Source organism: Dicentrarchus labrax, unplaced genomic scaffold (genome assembly GCF_905237075.1).
Source record: "Dicentrarchus labrax unplaced genomic scaffold, dlabrax2021, whole genome shotgun sequence".
Lineage (NCBI taxonomy): Eukaryota > Metazoa > Chordata > Actinopteri > Moronidae > Dicentrarchus > Dicentrarchus labrax.
In genome coordinates, this window is record NW_026136713.1 from 2,647,146 (window position 1) to 2,668,325 (window position 21,180).

At 39.9% G+C, this 21,180-nt stretch overlaps 1 protein-coding gene across 1 annotated transcript in view; it reads right to left on the minus strand.

Moving 5' to 3' along the window:
* Positions 1 to 8,878: 8,878 nt before the first annotated feature.
* LOC127375257 (uncharacterized) overlaps positions 8,879 to 21,180 on the minus strand; it is a 53,048-nt gene continuing 40,746 nt past the window's right edge. Inside the window, exon 2 of the mRNA XM_051421267.1 lies at positions 8,879 to 9,318. Within this exon, the coding sequence (XP_051277227.1) occupies positions 9,141 to 9,318 (178 nt within the window). The 3' untranslated portion in view covers positions 8,879 to 9,140. The remainder of the gene's footprint in view (positions 9,319 to 21,180) is intronic.

Genomic DNA, 21,180 nt, shown 5'->3' on the forward strand with positions numbered 1-21,180 from the left:
CTGAACGCTGGTTCCTTTTGCAGCCGTAACTGTCTGAGTTTGGCTGTGAACCATGGTTTGTCATTGTTATAACTCACCCTGGTGCGTGATGGTCGACAGCAGTCCTCACAGAAGCTGATGTATGATGCCACAGCCTCTGTGTACTCATCCAGACTGTTGGTAGCAGTCATGAAAACATCCCAGTCAGTAGAGTCCAAACTTGCCTGAAGATCCTCCGCAGCTTCACTCCACTGTTGTAATGTCCTCACAACAGGTTTACAGAGCTTTAATTTCTGCCTGTATGTAGGAATCAGGTGGACCATGACGTGATCAGAGAGGCCCAGTGCGGCGTGGGGGACGGCGTGATATGCACTGCTGACTGTAGTGTAACAGTGATCCAGTGTGTTCTCCTCTCTGGTCGGGCATTTTATAAACTGTTTGTATTTGGGAAGTTCATGGCTGAGGTTTCCTTTGTTAAAGTCACCAAGGACAATAACTAAAGAGTCCGGGTAAATCCGCTCCACACACAGTATTTGGTCGGCAAGCGTGCGCTGTGCCTCCTGCACATTGGCCTGCGGTGAGTGTAAACACCGACCAGAATAAATTAAACTAACTCACAGGGGGAGTAAAAAGGTTTACAGTTAATGAAGAAAGATTCCAGATTAGGAGAGCAGTGCTGTTGGATCACTGTCCCATCATTACACCAGCCACTATTGGTGTAAAAACAGATACATCCACCCTTTGTTTTGCCAGAGAGTTCTGTGTCATGATCCGCTCTGAAAAGTTGGAAGCCTGCCAACTTGCAGCGCAGAGTCAGGTATCGGTCCACACAGCCACGTCTCCGTGAAGCATAAAACAGAAGATTAAGAAAAGTCTCTGTTTTTCCCCAGAAGTAGCTGAGGTTCATCCATTTTGTTGCACAGTGAACGCACATTGTAGAGGAATATTCTAGGTAATGGTGTGCGATGTCCACACTGGTGGAGACGCACAACCGTGTTTTCCTCTCCTCCTGCGTTTCACTGATTGAGCAAAGGTGAGCGCACCTTTGACCACAATGTCCAATAATTCCAGTAGATAATAGTAGTACTGGCACAGAAACTAAGCAATGTGAGCAGCAGAAAAACTTATTTTAGCCACTAAATATAAGGCCCACCTTAAAAAAAATCTATATACATTTAAATATACGCTATGTTTAGAATATTTGTTTCACTTTACCTTGCCATCAGACAGCCCTTTCCGACAGGTAAATGAAGACATTATATGTATAAGTTTATCTGATAAATTAAAATACCCAGCTAGAAACTTTTGGTTCTGAAAACTTTCTGAAATTGTTACCATGTAATGTTCTCGTAATGTTTTCAGTGGGACATTTTTAAAATTAAACAGAATGTTCTTCTTAAGGTAGGGTAACGCTCTGTCAAAACATTCTAAAAATATTATTTGTATAGTGCCAATTTATAACCAAAGTTATCTCCAGACACTTTTTAAGTAGAGCAGGTCTAGACCGTACTATAAATTTATAACATTCTTTAAATGTTTTTGTTTGAATATTACGCCCAAACATTCTTATATTTTTCAGTGGCAAGTTTTGCTTGCTTTTTTCAAAAAATTCCCAAATTTCTACGAAAAATATGTTATTTACATTGTTAATAGTGAAATAATGGTGCTATCCATTTGTCTCGTAAATCCCCCGCCGAGTTGCTCTGACGCCAGAACGTGACGTAATTGCCTGGCTTGTACCACTTATAGCGTTCCATTTGTCTTTGGGCATTACGAGTCGGAAAGAACATGGACGCCACCAGTGCAGGAGCTGTCTTGTTATTGCTTGTGGCTCATCTAAACAAGCTCAATGTGAAATAATAATGTTTTTCTACAGAAACACTAATTCATCATTTCAATAATATTTTGCCATTTTCGCCTATTTCAATTTCAACAAGTGCTGTGGCATTTTTCTCGAGCCACCAGGGGCAGTGGCAGGCTAGTGTTATTGTTAGCTACATTAGCCTATTTAGCAAACCAACTAGAAAACAAAACTTTACATTGTATTGCACGCACAGCAACACCGTGCAATGCATAAATTGGTGACCAGACTAAAGCAGCAATGTAAACAAGTGTGTAAGAGCATTTAAAAATCGACATTAAAACGCCAACGTAGTACAAATACAAAGAAAATACATTTCAATATGGGCGTAGCCATCTTTGTTTTGCGAGTCGTACGTTCACCCTCGTTTAGCTCTCAGGAGCCTCGAGTGGGACGGCTGAAATTACGACCAAAAGGGGGTGTGTCTTGGTGAAATGTTGCGAGATAGCTGCGAGATTTACACTTTCCAACTCGGCTGGGGGATTTACGAGACAAATGGATCGCACCATAAGTAGTATAATACATTTAAGAGTTTTGAATAGCTTATAGTTTACAGTAGTCATACATAATTTTCACCTCAATTAAGGGCCCTTTTAAGATACAAATTAAGGTAGGGCTTTCATGTCGTTTCATCACTTGGCGCTTTTAACGCTTTTAACTCCAACTGATTAATTTATTGTCATTATCTCCCTTATTTAAATCCAAATAAAATACCATATCTAGAATTTTTGGATTTCCTGAAGTGCTGCTGCCACCACTACTGCTTGCAGGCACCGCTTCTGAAAGACTCCCAGCAAGAAGTGTAGCAGTCCAAAAAATGTACAGAAGAAGAAAAAGAATACCAAGCAAAATAAAAATATATCATTATTGTTACTATTTTATGAAACAAATAGGTAGTGCAGACCTCTGCCTGTAACTACAGCACTGACATATGGCCTGTAATTATAGCACTGACCTCTGCCCTGTATATGCAGTACAGACCTCTGACCTGTATCTACAGCAATGATCTATATAACAGTTATATCATTAGAATAACACAGAAAACAATATTTGATTGCTGCAAGGAGCATACATTGGGATGTGAAGTTTAAGGGTAACAAGACTAGGTCGGAAACTTGTATATGGCTGGCCAGTGTGCTATATTGTAGCCAGATTGTTACAGGTATATTCAGTGGTAGTGCACATAATGTGAATTCCAGGATATCAACTGTTCATCTGCAATAGTGGTCCCAGTAACATTTGTTCTTAAAGGACCATTGTGTAGGATTACACAAGGCTTCCCTTGCCTTGCTTTGTAGGAGAAACTACGGTGGCTGTGACATGCGAAAAACACTCCCCTTTTTAGAGGTAGTTGTTTGTTCTGGGCTACTGTAGAAACATGGCAGCCACCATGGGAAATGGTTAATTCTAAGGTAACGAAAACATAGCTATTGTTATTTTCAGGTGACAATGAAATAAATTGTAATGTATGAATATTCCATTCCATTTCAGACAATAGATTTGCGGGTTAGGTTTGTGCCTTTAGATTTTGAAAGAGCAATGGGGAACTCAATAAACTTGATCGACCAATGGTATAACTTTATCAGTCAGTTGGCCAGGAACAGACTTTTCCGGTTTAAAATTTGCTATTAGCTTAACAAATGTGCTGTGGTTGTGTAAAGCAACAACTGGGGACAAAGCAGGTGGAAATATTGCTTTTCAGGGCATGGCACAATGCACAACGACCTGTGGTATATGACACACCCACTTTGGTTCCCAAGGAGAACATCCTATTTTTTGGTTGGCTTCTGAAACAATTTATTTTTGGTCGAAATGCTGTTCAAACTAGGTGTTTTAACCAGAACCAAGCCGGTTCCCTATTAGTGGTAAAGGCCTATTCTCACGACCTCTGACACAAAATAGGTGGACCCAAATGCACGACTCTGGCACAGACGAAGATGTAGAAAAAAAAGTTATATTTATTTATTTATTAACAAAAAGCTCTCTCAAGGAGGATATCAAAATGCAAACAAAAAGTCGCTCTCAATGAGAATATCAAAAAAGCAAACAAAAGTCAAACTGGACACATGAAAAAACCTGAACTCTGAACTGGAACACTTAACAATACTCTTCTACTTACTGAACAAGACGAACTGACAAAGACAAAGGAAGACAAGGACTATTTATACTATGTGTAAGTGAACACAGGTGAAAACAATCAGGGCGGGGCAGACAATTACAAAGGCAGGAAATCACACAAAGGGAGGAAGTCAGGGTTTGAATAGTAAGGGAAAAGGTGAGTACAAAATAAAACAGGAAGGACTAACATGAAAACATTTAACATGAACATGACTAAACTTAACAAACTTGACGAGACACAACACCTATCTGTGTGTGTGTGTGTGTGTGTGTGTGTGTGTGTGTGTGTGTGTGTGTGTGTGTGTGTGTTTGCTGGAGCTGAGCCCCGCCCATGACCAAACAAGCAGAGGAGACAGTAAAACTAGTGCAGCCATAAGTCCTAATATTAGGTCTACAAGAATAAAGTTGTAACATTACGAGAATAAAGTCGGAATATTACGAGAATAAAGTTGTAACATTACGAGAATAAAGTCTTAATATTACGAGAATAAAGTCATAATATTACGAAAATAAAGTAATACTTTTATGAGAACTGTCAGCCTGTTGGCTCAGCCAGCAAAACTGTTTAACAACGAAATGATCAATACCTTATCTTACCTGTTGACTGTACGATACGACTGAGACAAACAGCGGCTGCTGGGCTCAGGCTGAGGCTGCTGTTTGGTTGAGCTGGTCCCGTCAGATCTTGATAACTCTATCGAAGCTTTTTTCTCATTAAAACAACTTTTTTTCTTGTATTATTATTACATTATTCTCGTATTATTACAACTTTATTCTCGTAATTTCAAAATTTCATTTTTTTTTTCTTAGTCTGGCCCTAATACTCTGTCGTACTTTCCTGTCTCTCTTCAGATATAAAGCTAGATAAAAAGTTTCTCCTCCATTTTCTTGGTTGCTACTGACAAGTTCTCTATCTTGATTGTTTTTCAAAATTAGCAGGAGTGACGACAGTTCTGAAAAGTTCACAGATTTTAAACTAAAAGCACTCAAAGTACTTTGAACACAAACATGAGATTTACATGAATCCTCTCATCTCACTGTCAGAAAGATGACAAATAGATGTCTAACATTCATTTAAACTGATCATTTAAACACTGCTCTGTGCCTTGCTAGTCAGACCTGGGAACAAGATAACTGTGTGCCACAGTGTGTCTTGGGGGATAGGTTTTTATTCCTGTGTGTTTAGCTTGGTATGTCTTTGTGTACTCCCCTGTTTGTGTAAATGAACACTTTCTTCTTCCATAATGACTTCTTAACTGCTGCTGTCTCATAGCCGTTTGGATGGCCTAATTAGCCCAAATCATCTATTCTCTGCTAGCTTTCATTCTCTGGGCAATGGTAGGGGACTCCCCGTCGTTAAGGAGCTTGTCTCCTCCTACCATGCAAATGAGGCTGAGCAGAAGACAAAAAACACAGAATAAACTGTCCCAACAGCCCCCCTCACCCCACCCCACCCCAAGCTCCCAAACCCCCACACACCTCATTAACCCACAGAGGGCACAGGAAATGAAACCTCTGACAGGACGTTAGGGAGCAACTAATGACCCAATCAGCAAGGTTGATGCCGGTCCAATTAGCATTAAACAAGCGCTATAGGCATGTGTGTTAGTGTGTTTGTGCGGTTAGGAGCTTAAGCTTTTTCACAGTAGCTGATGGGATCCTTCAAGGAAAATTTATCAATCTACTGACACCCAAACTTCTGACTCCACAGTAATGAATGAGAAGAGAGACAGAGAAGTTCTGCACTGCTAAATATTCTATCTTTGATACACATACTGACTCTGATGGAGGGAGGTACATTTCAGCCACCATACATTCATCTGCATTTGTGTAAAGCCTCCCTTCATACATCTCCATGCAAAAAAAGCCTTATAGGTGACTGTTTGTTTGATGGTGGTTAATCACTGTAAATCCCACTAAACCGTAGGCTGCCCACTCCTCTGCACTGTGTGGGCCTCCTGGTGCTAAGCCTCCTCCATGAACACACAGTTTCTCAAAAAGTCCTCAAAATGCAAATGAGTGTGTGTTTTCATCAAATGCTGCTGTGTGAATAACAAGATTACACGATTAAAAGACTAACACTATTACATCATGATATTACACTGGTGCTTAACAACTAATATAACATTTACTGTATGTTACAGTATTTTCAGGAATGAATTTGTCTCTCATGTGGACACACTGTGGTGTTTTTGTCTGCTTTTCTATGGAACAGTGGGCACCAACAATGTGCTGATGTTGTATTTACACTGCTAGAAATAAAACCAGAAGAGAGACAGCTCCTGCAAAGATGCTGTATATTAAATTTACATCAGCTTTTATTGTGTCTCCATTTTGACACCAACTTTTCAACCTCATTTTAAAATGTGTATAACATAAACACACATAGCACATGTGCCATCTTCTGACACGTGTACTCACTCACTTCCATGGTGTAAGATTTCTCAACGTTTACCTACCATAAATAAATCCTAATGTGGAGGATAGAAAAGTAAGTGGACAATTATTTACCTTAAATAAACATTCATAAAAACAGTTTTCTCTTAATAAAATGGCTTAGCTGGGAACTTTATGACATACATGTTATTGACATTTATCAACCACATACTAATATTAATTACTACATAAATAAAAATGTAAACCCTTAATACATGCTAACAAGACACATCTGTTAACAGTTACTAAATGCTTACCATTGTATTAATTAATAGTTATTTAATGCTGTTGTTACGTGTGTGTGTGTTTTGCCTCTGCTCTGTCCTGTGCCCTGATCCAGGTGCCGCCCTCCCCTCCAACTGGTCAATCATGCCGATTGCTTTAAAGTTACCTCGACGGAAACAGACGAGGCCAGTGGGCCAAGCCACCAGATAGTGTTGTGGTGCTGTAGGTCGTGAAGTAGAGCTGTGTGGTGCTGCTCGTCGTGTGTCATTATCATTACTCCCTCTGTGGAGGGAGAGCGTTATTCATATTTATTTGTTGGATCAGTGGTTTGTTAAGTTTAAATGGTTTTCACTTCCTTTCTTTTCAGGGAGTTGTTTTGTGTTAATATTGAACTAACTTATTGAATTTACGTTTAAATAAATAGATTAATAGTATAAATCTAATTAATAATAATCTTAAATGTCAATATGGACATACTACACTTTGTTAGATCAGTTAGATTCTCCACAATTCAATCATTCAGCTCATTTTACAGAATCCATTAGCACCAAAGTATCAAATGATCAAATTAATGATTTGTAATTGCCATGTGTATATGATTTATTTATTTTTTTATTCATACTTGTTTCTGTTTCCAGTCTTTGCTGAGCAAGAGTTTTGTGCAAAATGAATTAAAGGCCTGTCCCATATAGAGGCCTTTTTCAAAGGCAGGTTGATTGAAGCCAATAAAAGGCTCTTAATTGAAGTTTTATGGTATCGAGGAGAGGAGCTTGGTAACTGAAGACTCTGGCTCCTAGAGACTATAGGAACCACAAGTAGCCCTTCATTCAGAGAACGTAGTGTTCTAGTGGGGTAATAGGGTACTATGAGCTCTTTAAGATATGAAGGGGCCTGACCATGAAGAGCTTTATAGGTGAGGAGGAGGATTTTAAATTCTATTCTAAATTTTACAGGGAGCCAGTGCAGAGAGGCTAGTACAGGAGAGATGTGATCTCTTTTTCTAGTTCCTGTCAGTACTCGTGCTGCAGCGTTCTGAATTAATTGGAGCGTTTTAATGGACTTATTGGGGCAACCTGATAATAAAGAGTTCAATTCAATTCAATTCAATTCAATTCAATTTTATTTGTATAGCGCCAATTCATAACAGAAGTTATCTCAGGACACTTTTCAAATAGAGCAGGTCTAGACCGAACTCTTTAACATTAATTACAGAGACCCAACAGTACCACCATGAGCAAGCACTTGGCGACAAGGGCAAGGAAAAACTGCCTGTTAAAAGGCAGAAACCTAGGACAGATCCTCCGGCTCTAGGTGGGTGGTCGTCTGTCTCGACCAGTTGGGGTGAGAGAGAGAGAGAGAGAGAGAGAGAGAGAGAGGCAGAGAGAGAGAGAGCGAGAGAATGACAGACAGCAACAACAGTATTGGCAATGGCAGTCAAGCAGGACCATGGCAGGAGGCTCCACCAGGATCCATGAGAACCTGCGAGACGAGAAAGCACAAGAACTCCGGGGAAGAAGTGGAGTTAGTAACATGCATTAATGGGACATGAATGAGTGCAGAAAGAGAGAGGAACGGAGGAGCTCAGTGCACCATGGGAAATCCCCCGATAGTCTAGGCCTATAGCAGCATAACTAAGGGATGGTTCAGGACTCACCTGATCCAGCCCTAACTATAAGCTTTATCAAAGAGGAATGTCTTAAGCCTACTCTTGAATGTGGTGAGGGTGTCTGCCTCCCGAACCACAACTGGAAGCTGGTTCCACAGGAGAGGAGCTTGGTAACTGAAGGCTCTGGCTCCTGTTCTACTTAGTTGCAGTAATCCAGCCTTGAAGTAACAAATGCATGGATTAGTTTTTCTGCATCTGTCTGTGATAGTATGTGTCTAAGTTTTGTAATATTACGTAAATGAAAGAAGGCAGTCCTAGAGGTCTGCTTTATGTGGGAGTTAAATGACATGTTCCTTTAATGCCAATTTGATGCTCAAGTCTCTGTAAAAGAATAGCATAGTCAATGATGTCAAATCCAGCACTAAGATCTAATAATACAAGTACAGAGACAAGTCCATGGTCAGAAGCAATCAGAAGGTCATTATTAACTTTAACCAGAGCTGTCTCTGTGCTGTGATGAACTCTAAATCCTGACTGAAAATCCTCAAATAAACTATTGTTATGTAGAAAGTCACACAACTCTTTGGCGACTACTTTCTCCAGAATCTTAGAGAGGAAGGGGAGGTTAGAGATTGGTCTATAGTTGGCTGGGTCAAGAGTGGGCTTTTTAAGAAGGGGTTTAATTACAGCTACTTTAAAGGACTGTGGTACATATCCTGATAATAAAGAGAGATTAATCATATCCAGTAAAGAACTGCAAATTAAGGGTACGACTTCTTTAAGCAGCCTAGCTGGGATGGTGTCTAATAGACAGGTTGATGGCTTCGATGAAGAAATGATTGAAGTTAACTGATGAAGATCGATAGCAGAAAAACAGTCTAAATATATATCTAAGTTTACATTAGCAAAAGTCCTTTAACTTGGAGAGCCACTGATAACTGTTGATGGCAGTTGGTGATTATTTTTTTCTCTAATAGTAATAATTTTATTATAGAAGAAGCTCATTAAGTCATTGCTACTTAAGTTTATGGGGATATGTGGCTCAATAGAGCTGTGACTCTCTGTCAGCCTGGCTACAGTGCTGAAGAGGAACCTAGGGTTTTTCTTATTTTCTTCTATTAGTGCTGAGTAATAGCCTCCTCTGGCATTACGGAGGGCCTTTCTATAAGTTTTAAGATTATCTTGCCAAATTGAGCGATATTCTGATAATTTGGAATTTCCTTTCAGATTTCCTAGCTATTTGCTTTAACTGGTGGGTTTGGTGGTTATACCAAGGTGCTAGTCTCCTATGTTTTAATAATTTCCTTTTTATAGGAGCAATAGAGTCTAATGTTGATCGTAGTGAGCCTGCAGCACTATCGACAAGATTATCAATTTCAGAGGGACTAAAAGCGTTATAGGACTCTGTTAAATTCAGACATGGCATTGAATTAAACACTGAAGGAATCTCCTCCTTAAATTTAGCTACAGCACTGTCAGATAGACATCTGCTGTAGGAAGTTTTGCCTAATGGCTTATAATCTAATAGTATGAATTCAAAAGTTATTAAATAATGGTCAGATAGGAAAGGATTATGTGGGAAGACTATTAAATGTTCAATATCAATGCCATATGATAAAACAAGGTCAAGAGTGTGATTAAAACAATGAGTTGGTTTATTTACACTCTGACAGAAGCCAATTGAGTCTATTAATGATATAAATACATTACTAAGGCTGTCATTGTCAACATCCACATGAATATTAAAATCACCCACAATAATTACTTTATCTGATTTAAGGACTAAACTTGATAAAAACTCTGAGAATTCAGATATAAAATCAGAGTACGGTCCAGGAGCGCAGTACACTATAACAAATAGAACTGGCTGCAGTGTTTTCCAGGATGGGTGAGAAAGACTAAGAACAAGGCTTTCAAATGAATTATAATTTAGTTTAGGTTTAGGGTCCATCAAAACGCTCGAATCATATATAGCTGCTACTCCACCTCCTCGGCCTGTGCCTCGAGGAATGTGAGTATTAATATGACTGGGGGGTGGATTCATTTAGGCTAACATACTCCTCGTGGGACAACCAGGTCTTAGTAAGACAAAGTAAATCAATATCATAATCTGATATTAATTCATTCACTAAAACAGCTTTAGAGGACAGAGACCTGATATTTAACAGCCCACATTTCATTCTCTTATTTTGTGCTACTGAGGAGTTAGTTTTAATTTTTATTAGATTTTTATGTTGAACTCCTCTTGTTTTTATTTCTTTAAATAGTTTAGGTGGTCGGGGGACAGACACAGTCTCTATGGGGTTTTGGGTGGGTGACTGTTCTAAAGAAAGCGCAGAGAAGTGTGTAAGACAGCAGCTCTGCTTCCTGGTCCCAACTCTGGACTGTCAGGTTTTAGAAATAAACTTCGCCATATTTCTAGATAAGAGAGCCGCTCCATCCAAAGTGGGATGGATGCCGTCTCTCCTAATCAGACCAGGTTTTCCCCAAAAAGGCTTCCAGTTATCAATGAAGCCCACATCGTTTGCTGGACACCACCTCGACAGCCAGCGGTGGAATGACGACATGCGGCAATACATGTCATCACTGGTCACATTGGGCAGGGGTCCAGAGAAAACTACGGAGTCCGACATTGTTTTGGCATAATTACACACCGACTCCACATTAATCTTAGTGACCTCCGATTGGCGTAAACGGGTGTCATTACTGCCGACGTGGATAACAATCTTACTGTATTTACGTTTATCTTTAGCCAGCAGTTTTAAATATGATTCAATGTCGCCCGCTCTGGCCCCAGGGATACATTTAACTGTGGCCGCTGGCTTCGCTAACTTCACGTTTCTGACTATGGAGCTGCCAATAACCAGAGTTGGTTCCTCAGCGGGTGTGTCGCTGAGTGGGGAAATGTATTTTGAATGGGTTGGTGGTGAACTGTGGGCTTCGGTGTTTTAGGCTTCCTTCACTCAGTCACCCAGCCTCCCTGTCTTCTTCTCCCTGCTGCTCGGGAACTACCGGAGGACGGCTAACAGAAGCTACCTTCGGTCGGACCACACCGGCTACTGGGGGCTGGCTAACTATAGCGGCTAAAGATATCTCAGTGGTGCGGTACCGTTCCTCTAACTCACTAAGCCTCGCCTCCAGCGCAGTAAATAAACTACACTTAATACAGGTACCATTATCTTTAAAGGAGGCAGAGGAATAACTGAACATCTGACACACTGAGCAGGACAGAGGAGAGGGAGAGGGAGAAGCCATAGCTAACTGCTAATGCTAATGAAGCTAGCGTGTATGAAAAACTTTGAAAGTAGTGAAAAGTCGCTAAAAGAAGGAATAACTCCGAGTGCTTAGGTAGAAATAGTCTACGTTTAAATGTTAATGTTAATAACCGCTGTAACGAGTCAAACAAATTTAGATTTAGCGTTCACTGACAGAGCTACAGCACCAAACAGTGTTCACAGAGTAAACCAGAAATTAGTCAGTACGCTTACCGTAGCACGTCACAAACCAAATGACTGTAGTCAGCTCCACGGTGGACTAGAAAAGTGTGGAAAAACCAACATTTCAAGTCCTAGATCACCATGTTATCGCCATCACTGTCTATATTCCTCACAGGGGTCTTCATCATCATCGCCATCACTGTTTACATTCCTCTGTCTGGGATAGCAGAAAAAGCGTGTGACGTCATCCACACTGTGACTGCAGGACTACAAACGAAACACCCGGAGGCCTTCATCATCATCACAGGGGACCTATCTATCTATCTATCTATCTATCTATCTATAAGGAATTGCAGTAATACAGCCTAGAAGTAACGAATGCATGGATTAGTTTTTCTGCATCCGTCTGTGACAGGATGTGTCTAATTTTTGTAATATTACGTCCTACAGGTTTGCTTTACAACATGTTTGTTTATGGATTATGCCTAACTGGATAGATTTGTACATTAGTTTCAGATAGTGTCATAAAACAGGTTCTGTTTCTACATTTACATGGGTCCGCCTGGTGAAACTACAATGGGGCATCACTTTATATGTTGCTGCTGCAAGGAATTGTGGGACAGCATGATCTCCTTTCTTCTGGTAAAGGATGGTCCAGTGCATCCTATGCTAAAGAATATCAGAAGGAAGCATCATAATATCATATCATAATACCGCTCATAAAACCACTCTTTATGTCTCTCTTGTGCAGAATGTGACTTTAATACAGAAATTTACTCCCCAGAATTCCCCAGAATGCACAGAGAATTAGGATATTGGCATTTGATTGGTTGTTTTCTGCCTTTATATACGGTAGAGTCGCATTTATTCACCCCTTTACAGAGCATCTGTGAGGATGGCCTCTTTTTGTTCTGTGAGGATGGCCTCTTTTTGTTCTCTGCTCCTTTTCTCTGTTTCCAGTCAATTTGATTCATTACAACTGGCCCACTTCTTTGCACATACACACACTTTATATGATGATAATCTAAGCATTTTGCTGGTGAATCTCAGAGATGTCGAAACAATAGAATTGAAATGTTGCGTGTAATACAGCAATTCAGAGCTGCCACTGTGCCCATGCTTGCGCATACAAACGTGCATATATTTGAGCCTGTCTCTAATCCTCATATATGTATTTGTGTCTGCGTTGCCTTTATCTGAAAGCAGAAGAAGAGGGAAGATAACACCTCCCGCACATTGTTTTTAATGTTATATGAAATGTTAAATCCTACTTTCATGCTTAATTCAGTTTTGTATTGTTGTTTTGAGAACACTTTTCTTTTACCTCCATGTACCACCAATACCTCATTATGTGTAATGTGCAATTAAACTGAACAAAGTCATGGATCAGCTGCACTGAAATCCTCCAGGGAACTGCTAATTTTACATCTAAAAACAAATACTAACTAATTAAAGATGTAAATGTCACTGCCGTTGCAAAGTGCGTGATCTTATTGAAATGCAGTAACATCAGGGGAAAACATCAAGAAGCTGGGAACTTTAAGGATCAGTTAAGCTCATGGAAATGAGAACTGTGATAGTGAATGAGGTGAATGGATCAAATACATACAGTGTGTTCTAAGACAACTGGCCCTCCTTATTTAAAGTTGGAAATGGATTCCACTAAATGGTGCCTGATTGTATGACCTCTCACATTTACTTTCCAGTTAATAGAGCTGGTGGGTTTTAATGATCTCCAATGCCATTATTCTCTTAAGTTAGATTGGGCTGGTTGTGCATCATTACAGCTGTTCAGATGCTTTTTTTCACTTGCAGTCTGCGGCTCATATACCTTTTTTACCTTCCTTTCATCACAAAATTCATGCCTCTGATTTGGTCAGTGTAAAAAATTTATTCTTTCCACTTTCCACATTTCTTGCTTTTTTTGTTTCCCAATAGATGGGAGCAGACGTACATCATTTTCCTGTCATCAGAATGACCACACCCCAATTTGGGTGAAACAAGTAGTGTAAAAGTACCTAGTGGCATCATACCTCAAAGCTGCTGCGTTGCATTTTGGACATTAACCAATAAAATCTAATTTGCTTTATTTCACCAAAGAGTGAAGGACAATATGTGGCTTCAGGATATCTGCAGAGAGGATAACTGTGAGACATAGATAGTCAATATGTGTACATACACTTCATCACAGATGTTTTAATGAAGTTAATGAGTAAATTAAGTGTGCCGATTGTGTCTGTAGATTGAATTGAATGAGAAAAGAGTGATGGTGTAACTAAAGTTGTTATTGTGAAAAAAATATGATCCTATCATTTTTTGAGGTTCTTGGTCTTGTCTCGGTCTCGGACTGGGTGGACTCAGGTTTTTTTTTTTTGTCCATGCCTTACTGATAAGTAAAAAAACAGCTAATAACTTCAAATCATTGGTAGTGTAAAGGTTTCCCCCAGCTGCAGCTGCTACCTGCCCGGTGTCAGTGTGAGAGTGACTGGCATGCTCCACTGCACACAGAGTTTGGAGAGACAGGAGGAAAGCGGCTGTGTGAACTCGCAAGGAAAGATGTCTACTAACTCAGCTATAATTCAATTTGGTTTTACACACCACAAGGAGTTTATTTGTGAAAGTAAACAAAAACACTCTGCGGTGTGCAAATTCTGCAATGCTCTGCTCACCGAAACAGCTGGGACGACGTCAAACTTTTACCGCCACCTCACAAGGAAGCATAAAGACAGGTAAGCTAACAGTTACCATACAAACAGATACCATACTAAGTTTAACATTAACGTTATATCAAAAGTCTTGGTAAATTTCAACTCTATCCAATGGCGTGAATGTCGACGGTGCACCGGGGCCCAGACGCCATCAGGTGCCCATGAAGGAAGAAAAAAAAAAGGAGCTGTCCAGCAGCTGTATTGTTTTTGTGAATGAAATAGCTCGGGGCGGGTCGGTAAGGTAGGCTAACGCTGAGTGGCTGGTATGGGAGGAGGTTGATAGCTGTCAGTCATGATGAGTCGCGATGACGTGACTTCGGTTGTTTCTCCTTTCAGCAGGAAAAAAAAGCAAGTGGATGAAAGTTGACTAGGACTAGGGCGGGGGCACAAATAAAATATATAAAATATTTGCACCGGGGCCTATCACCATGATGTTACGCTACTGACTCTATCCATGGTCGTTGTAGCAAATAAGCTAACTTTCAAAGCACCGATTATATTAGCCTACAACTAAGTTAGCTTACTAAGTTAGCTTGCTAAGTTAGCTTGCTAACGTTAGCTCGCATGGCATTGTTGTAACAAGCAAGATAACAGAACAATATAGATGAAATGGGCCATATTTCTTCCCCAAAATGTATGATACACACAAGGCTTTCTCAAGTCAAACTGGAGTTGTGTGTGCTAGTATAGAAAGATAAGGCATTGAGGAATAATGTATGGGTAAAATATAAATCAGGAAAAATGAATGGTTTAAAACACATTGTTTCAAAAGAAATATAGCTGAAATCAAGCTTACAATAGCATGTAGGTGTAACTTTATAAACAAACTGCACATTTAATCTGTTTTCATTATGTGTATTATTTACAGTAAGATTTTTAAATGAATATATGGCAGATCACTTTTAGAAACAACAGTCAAAGAAAATGCCACAAACTAGAGTGACAGACTCTTCAGCTCAATAGTTTAATATTTGTTTGATAAAAATATAAAAATGTTAAAAAGCTTCATTCAAGATACTCAAAACATGGTAAGTAATGCTAATGCATGAAGTTTAAAAGATTGTTTAAAAGTAGTCATTTAAAGTGATGTTTAATTTAATTTCATAAAAAAGTGAATATATTGAGTATCGCAGTGATGTATGGTGTGTTGGCAGTAAGCACAAATATATCTATCTGTCTGTCTGATAAACAAAGTTAATAAACTAAAAAAACAACTAAGTTAATTAAATTTAAACTGCAAATAAATGGAATTACTTTACTAACCTTTTTTGAAAAAAATGGGGAAAATATTTGAATCTAGTGTACTTTTAAGTGGAGAAATAATGTTTTTTAATATTTGCATATCAATTAGGAAACTTGACAGGCTTTGACACCTTTTCTCTCTGCACAACTTAAAACATTATTTCTGAGAATTCTCTCTTGGTGTTTGTTTCACCTAATCATTTTATTTCCTCCTGAATTTCAGGTTCCTGGACTACAAGGCAGGACAACAGGCAGATGCTACACAGCCAACTATCCTATCCATTGCCCAGAAAGTGCAGCTCTACAGTCAACATTCCCCACGGCAGCAAGCCATCAGTGAGGCCATTGTCAAAGGTTTGATAATTGGGTGTTGTCTGCCATGAAAATTTTAAACACTTTCTTGAGACTGTGGATAACAAGTACACACCAATCTCAAGAGGAACAATTACTGAGAAACACATACCTGTTTTGGTAAAGAAAGTTAAGGAGACTGTTTTGGAGAAGCTGAAGGAAAAATCAACAGTGTCCTTAATTACGGACATTTGGTCTGATCGCAGGCTTTGCTCCTTCCTTGGAGTAACAGCTCATTTGTGCAACAAGTCAAAGGATTGCTATGCCCTTGAATCGTACTTGCTGGACTGTAGATGTTTCCCAGGCAAACATAGTGGAGAGCGAATTTCCTCTGCTTTTGAGGAGATCACAGAAGAATATGGTATCTGTCAGAAGATCAGTTATATTGTCACAGACAATGCTGCTAATATGAAGTGTGCTTTTAAAGTTTGCATGCCACAACAGCAGTCAGATGACAGCTAGAGTGAGGAGGAAAACCTTGATGATGAGCACCCGTGGGAGGACATGAATCCTGTGGAAGACACAGAGCCACCCTGGTCATCAGGCGAACGTATTTCTTGTTTTGCTCACTCCCTGCAATTAGCTGTGAATGACGGCATGAAGGAAGTTAGAGCCATCTCTCGCGCCATTGCCAAAACATCACGCTTCTCAACTCTCTCAACTTCTCTCGGAGACAACAGACCTGACAGAGGGAGAGAAAGCAGTTACCATTAGCACCGACTGTTCTGGACTTGCATACACATCTTGTGAAGATGGAGGAGACACAAATACAGCGTCGGCCAATAGTAAAGGCCCTTCGTCAGTCTCTGATGAGAAGATTCAGTGGAATCTTTGCCAAAACAGACATGACCAAGGACAGTGGGGGGAGGAACCTTTCAGCCACAATGTGTACTTTTTGGCCACAATGCTTGACTCACAGTTTGGATTAAATTGGGTGGATCTGGATGTTACAAATGGGCAAAATGCAAAATCAATCAAGAACTTCAGAGAAGATCTGAAGAAAACACTGACAGGTATACACACATACATTTTATATATAGAGAAAAATTCTGAATTAGCCTTGTAGTGGAATTTATTAGGTTAACACCATCTTTGTAATTTACCTTTAGGGAATATGCTTGTTCTAAACAACATATTGTTAGAGTAGTTGATTATTTGATTTGATACCTACTTTTGACACTGTATCACTATGTGTCTTTCTATCTAATTCAGTAATTTTCTTTCATTTGCTTGTATTTTCAGACACTTTGATCTCTGAGGTTGAGAACTTGATGGACAGCGAAGGTGAAGAGCGCAGAGCCACAGATGGAGATCCATCCAGTGATTCACGCCAGGGTTCAAGCGTCAGAACACAGATAAGCAAATACTTTGATGCCATACAGGACACTGACACTGATAATGTATTTGTCTTCTGGTACAAAAACCAAAACAGATTCCCACAACTCCACAACTTCAATTCAATTAAATTCATTTCAATTTTATTTGTATAGTGCCAATTCATAACAGAAGTTATCTCAGGACACTTTTCAAATAGAGCAGGTCTAGACCGAACTCTTTATAACATTATTTAGAGAGACCCAACAGTACCACCATGAGCAAGCACTTGGCGACAAGGGCAAGGAAAAACTGCCTGTTAAAAGGCAGAAACCTAGGACAGATCCTCCGGCTCTAGGTGGGTGGTCGTCTGTCTCAACCAGTTGGGGTGAGAGAGAGCGAGAGACAGAGACAGAGACACGAGAAGGAGGAGAGAGAGAGAGAGAGCGAGAGAGAGAGAGAGAGAGAGAGAGAGAGAGACACACACACACACGTGCACAGCAACAACAGTATTGGCAATGGCAATCTAGCAGGACCATGGCAGGAGGCTCCACCAGGATCGATGAGAACCTGCGAGACGAGAAAGCACAAGAACTCCGGGGAAGAAGTGGAGTTAGTAACATGCATTAATGGGACATGAATGAGTGCAGAAAGAGAGAGGAAGAGAGGAGCTCAGTGCACCATGGGAAATCCCCTGATAGTCTAGGCCTATAGCAGCATAACTAAGGGATGGTTCAGGACTCACCTGATCCAGCCCTAACTATAAGCTTTATCAAAGAGGAATGTCTTAAGCCTACTCTTGAATGTAGAGAGGGTGTCTGCCTCCCGAACCACAACTGGAAGCTGGTTCCATAGGAGAGGAGCTTGGCACTGAAGGTGCTGTCAGTCATTGTGCTGTTCTGAAAACAACAGGTTGTTTTTGTTGTCGCATTTATTTAAAAGCAAACTTCACATTCTGATGTTTTGTTATGATTTTCCTTTGATATATATGGTCTTGTTCGGTCTCGACATCTAAAAGTCTTGGTCTTGTCTCGGTCTCGACCTTCAAATGTCTTGGTCTTGTCTCTGTCTTGGTACTCTCTGTTCTCGGTAATGTCTTGGTCTTGGTTGGTGCGGTCTTGACTACAACACTATTTGACAGTGTGCCCACTCAAAGACAGCTGGGAGGAGAGGGTGAACCTCTGTATGAACCTTGTAAACAACATAAAGTAACGCAGGACGTTACGCTAAAACCAACCTGTTTTCTACTTCTCTTAGCTCGTAGCAAAAGGTTGATTAATGAACATCAATGGCTATAGAGACAGTGATAATACCCTATTACCCCACTAGAAAACTGCGCTCTCTGAATGCAGGGCTACTTGTCTCTAAAGGTAGAACAGCTACCAAGCTCCTCTCCTGTGGAACCAGCTCCACATTTAAGAGTAGGCTTAAAACATTCCTCTTTGATAAAGCTTACAGTTAGGGCTGGCTCAGGTGAATCCTGAACCATCCCTTAGTTATGCTGCTATAGGCCTAGACTGCTGGAGGATTTTCCATGGTGCACTGAGCTGATGTCCCATTAATGCATGTTACTAACTTCACTTCTTCCGCGGAGATCTTGTGCCTTCTCATCTCGCAGGTTCTCATGGATCCTGGTGGTGCCTCCTGCCATGGTCCTGCTTGACTCCCACTACTAATATTACTGATATTACTGTTATTATTATTGTGGAGGTTGGTGTGGTTTACAAGCAGCTGCAGGAGAGAGAAAGGTGTGGGGAAGGCTTGCGAGAACAGCGCCAGGTGAGTTGATTATCTCAGCTGGTACTCATTGAGTAATCACACTTACCTCTCTTAAGGCAGTAGTGTGCTGGACCTGGGGTGGCCAACACACAACAGAATGGACAACCAGAGCAAACCTTCATGGACTTTTGAAGCGGGCTTTGTATTAATAGTGTGTGCTGCTGACAAAAAAATAAAGTTGTCTTGTTTATTAACCTCTGTTGTTGGATTGTGTGCTGAGAGAACCTTCGGTAGTAGCGAGACTTGCTACTATAATTATTATTACTACAGTTACTATTATTACTATTATCATTGCTCAATGTCCCCCATCGTTGTGGCTGTTGTCATCGTCGTCATCATCTTCTTCATGTTCATCATCATTATCACCATCAGTCACTACTATTAGTGTAATTTTTGCTACTGTTTGTCTTTGTTTCTGCCCTTCTGTCGTTATCTCTCAAGTATGGTCTAGACCTGCTCTATTTGAGTATGTCCTGAGATAACTTTTGTGATGAATTGGCACTATACAAATGACAAAAAAATTAATTTAATTTAATTGAACTGAATGTTTACTTAAAGAATAATTTACACGGCTTGTTTGCACTTTTTAAAGTGAAAACAGCTCAGAAAAGAAAATAATTTTAAATCATCTTTAACTGATTCTGGTGGCAGCTACAATATATAAAAGTGGTCCAAATCAGAATTGATCAGATCAGATTGCATGTGATTGTGCTGTTTACTGAAAAAATCTCATCTGAGTCACATATGGATTTAAATTGCACTGTTCACTGTCATTTCTCTTACAAAGAAGTCTGTCCGACCTGCTTGTGGTCTCTCATTAATTACTTTGGTGAGAACAGTGTTATCATGACTGATAGAACCAGTTAAAGTTGTAATTAACCATAGTTGTTCTCACTGCGCGTGTCTGCGTGGCAGAACGTCTTGATTGTTATTTTGCAACCCATGTTAACAGATTAGAGCAGTCACACTACCCGCTCGCCTATTTTTACTGTGAGCCACGCGGTAGAAATGCTGCTAAACAGCACAGTGGAAGGATCTGTTGGTAGTCATATCCACATATTTCAGTACAGTTTAAACAACCTTTTCAAAATAAAGCAATGTAGTAATCTTTTAATTAAAACGACTTCACTTGTGAAAGAATTTCTGGAAGTGAGCTGGATGACATGTGCCACATGTGCTTTCTGATTACCCCTCTTCATATTTGCGTTTAAATTATATTGCATTGTTAATTAAGTTATATGAAAATTTTAATTTTAATGAACATTATACAGGGAAAAGTGTGTAGGGAAACATAGGGCTGGCAGCAGCAGCTTTACAGCAGCTGACATGCTCAGTGTGAACGCCATGCGTTTGGGAAACGCAACCATCACACACAAGAAACGCCTCAAGCTGCTCAGGCGTCTGCTCTATGTGAATTGGGTGTAATAGGCCATTGAGCGAAAGCAGTCATGATCAGCTCTCTGAGGACCAGGACAGGAGGTAAGGAAGGGATCAATATATATAAGTTAGCATATCATCTTTCTGTCCACACATCAGCCCTGCTCAAAATACAGTACCATCTGATCCATCTCTTTACTGTACAGCCTTGCATGCTATCAGTCCATACATCATCACCGCACTGCAGCCTTCCTTTTATATCCCCATCATCATCACTGATACAGAGTAACCAATTATGTCTACTCTTGAATTTCCCTCAGGATAAATAAAGTATCTATCTATCTATCTATCTATCTATCTATCTATCTATCTATCTATGTTAAATAAAATAGGAGATAAGATATTGAGCAGAGTGGTTGGGTGTTGAGTGAACTGGATAAATATAGGGAACAGACATGGAAAGTAATTGATAATATGTGGACATCAGAGACTTCAGTTAATAAGGGCACTTAGAATACTCCTCAGTTGAACCTTTTCTATGGTTGAATGTTGCAAAAAATCATTACAAACAAGCTTTGCAATTGAAAGGACTTTTATGCAACCTTGTATTAAATGATACATTGATTTGACCTTTATATAGGTAATTGACAAGGAACTAGGGCTGGGCGATATGGCTGAAATCTGTATCACGATATAAGTGTTTCATATCGGTCGATGTCGATAATTATTGAAAATTGTATGACCTAT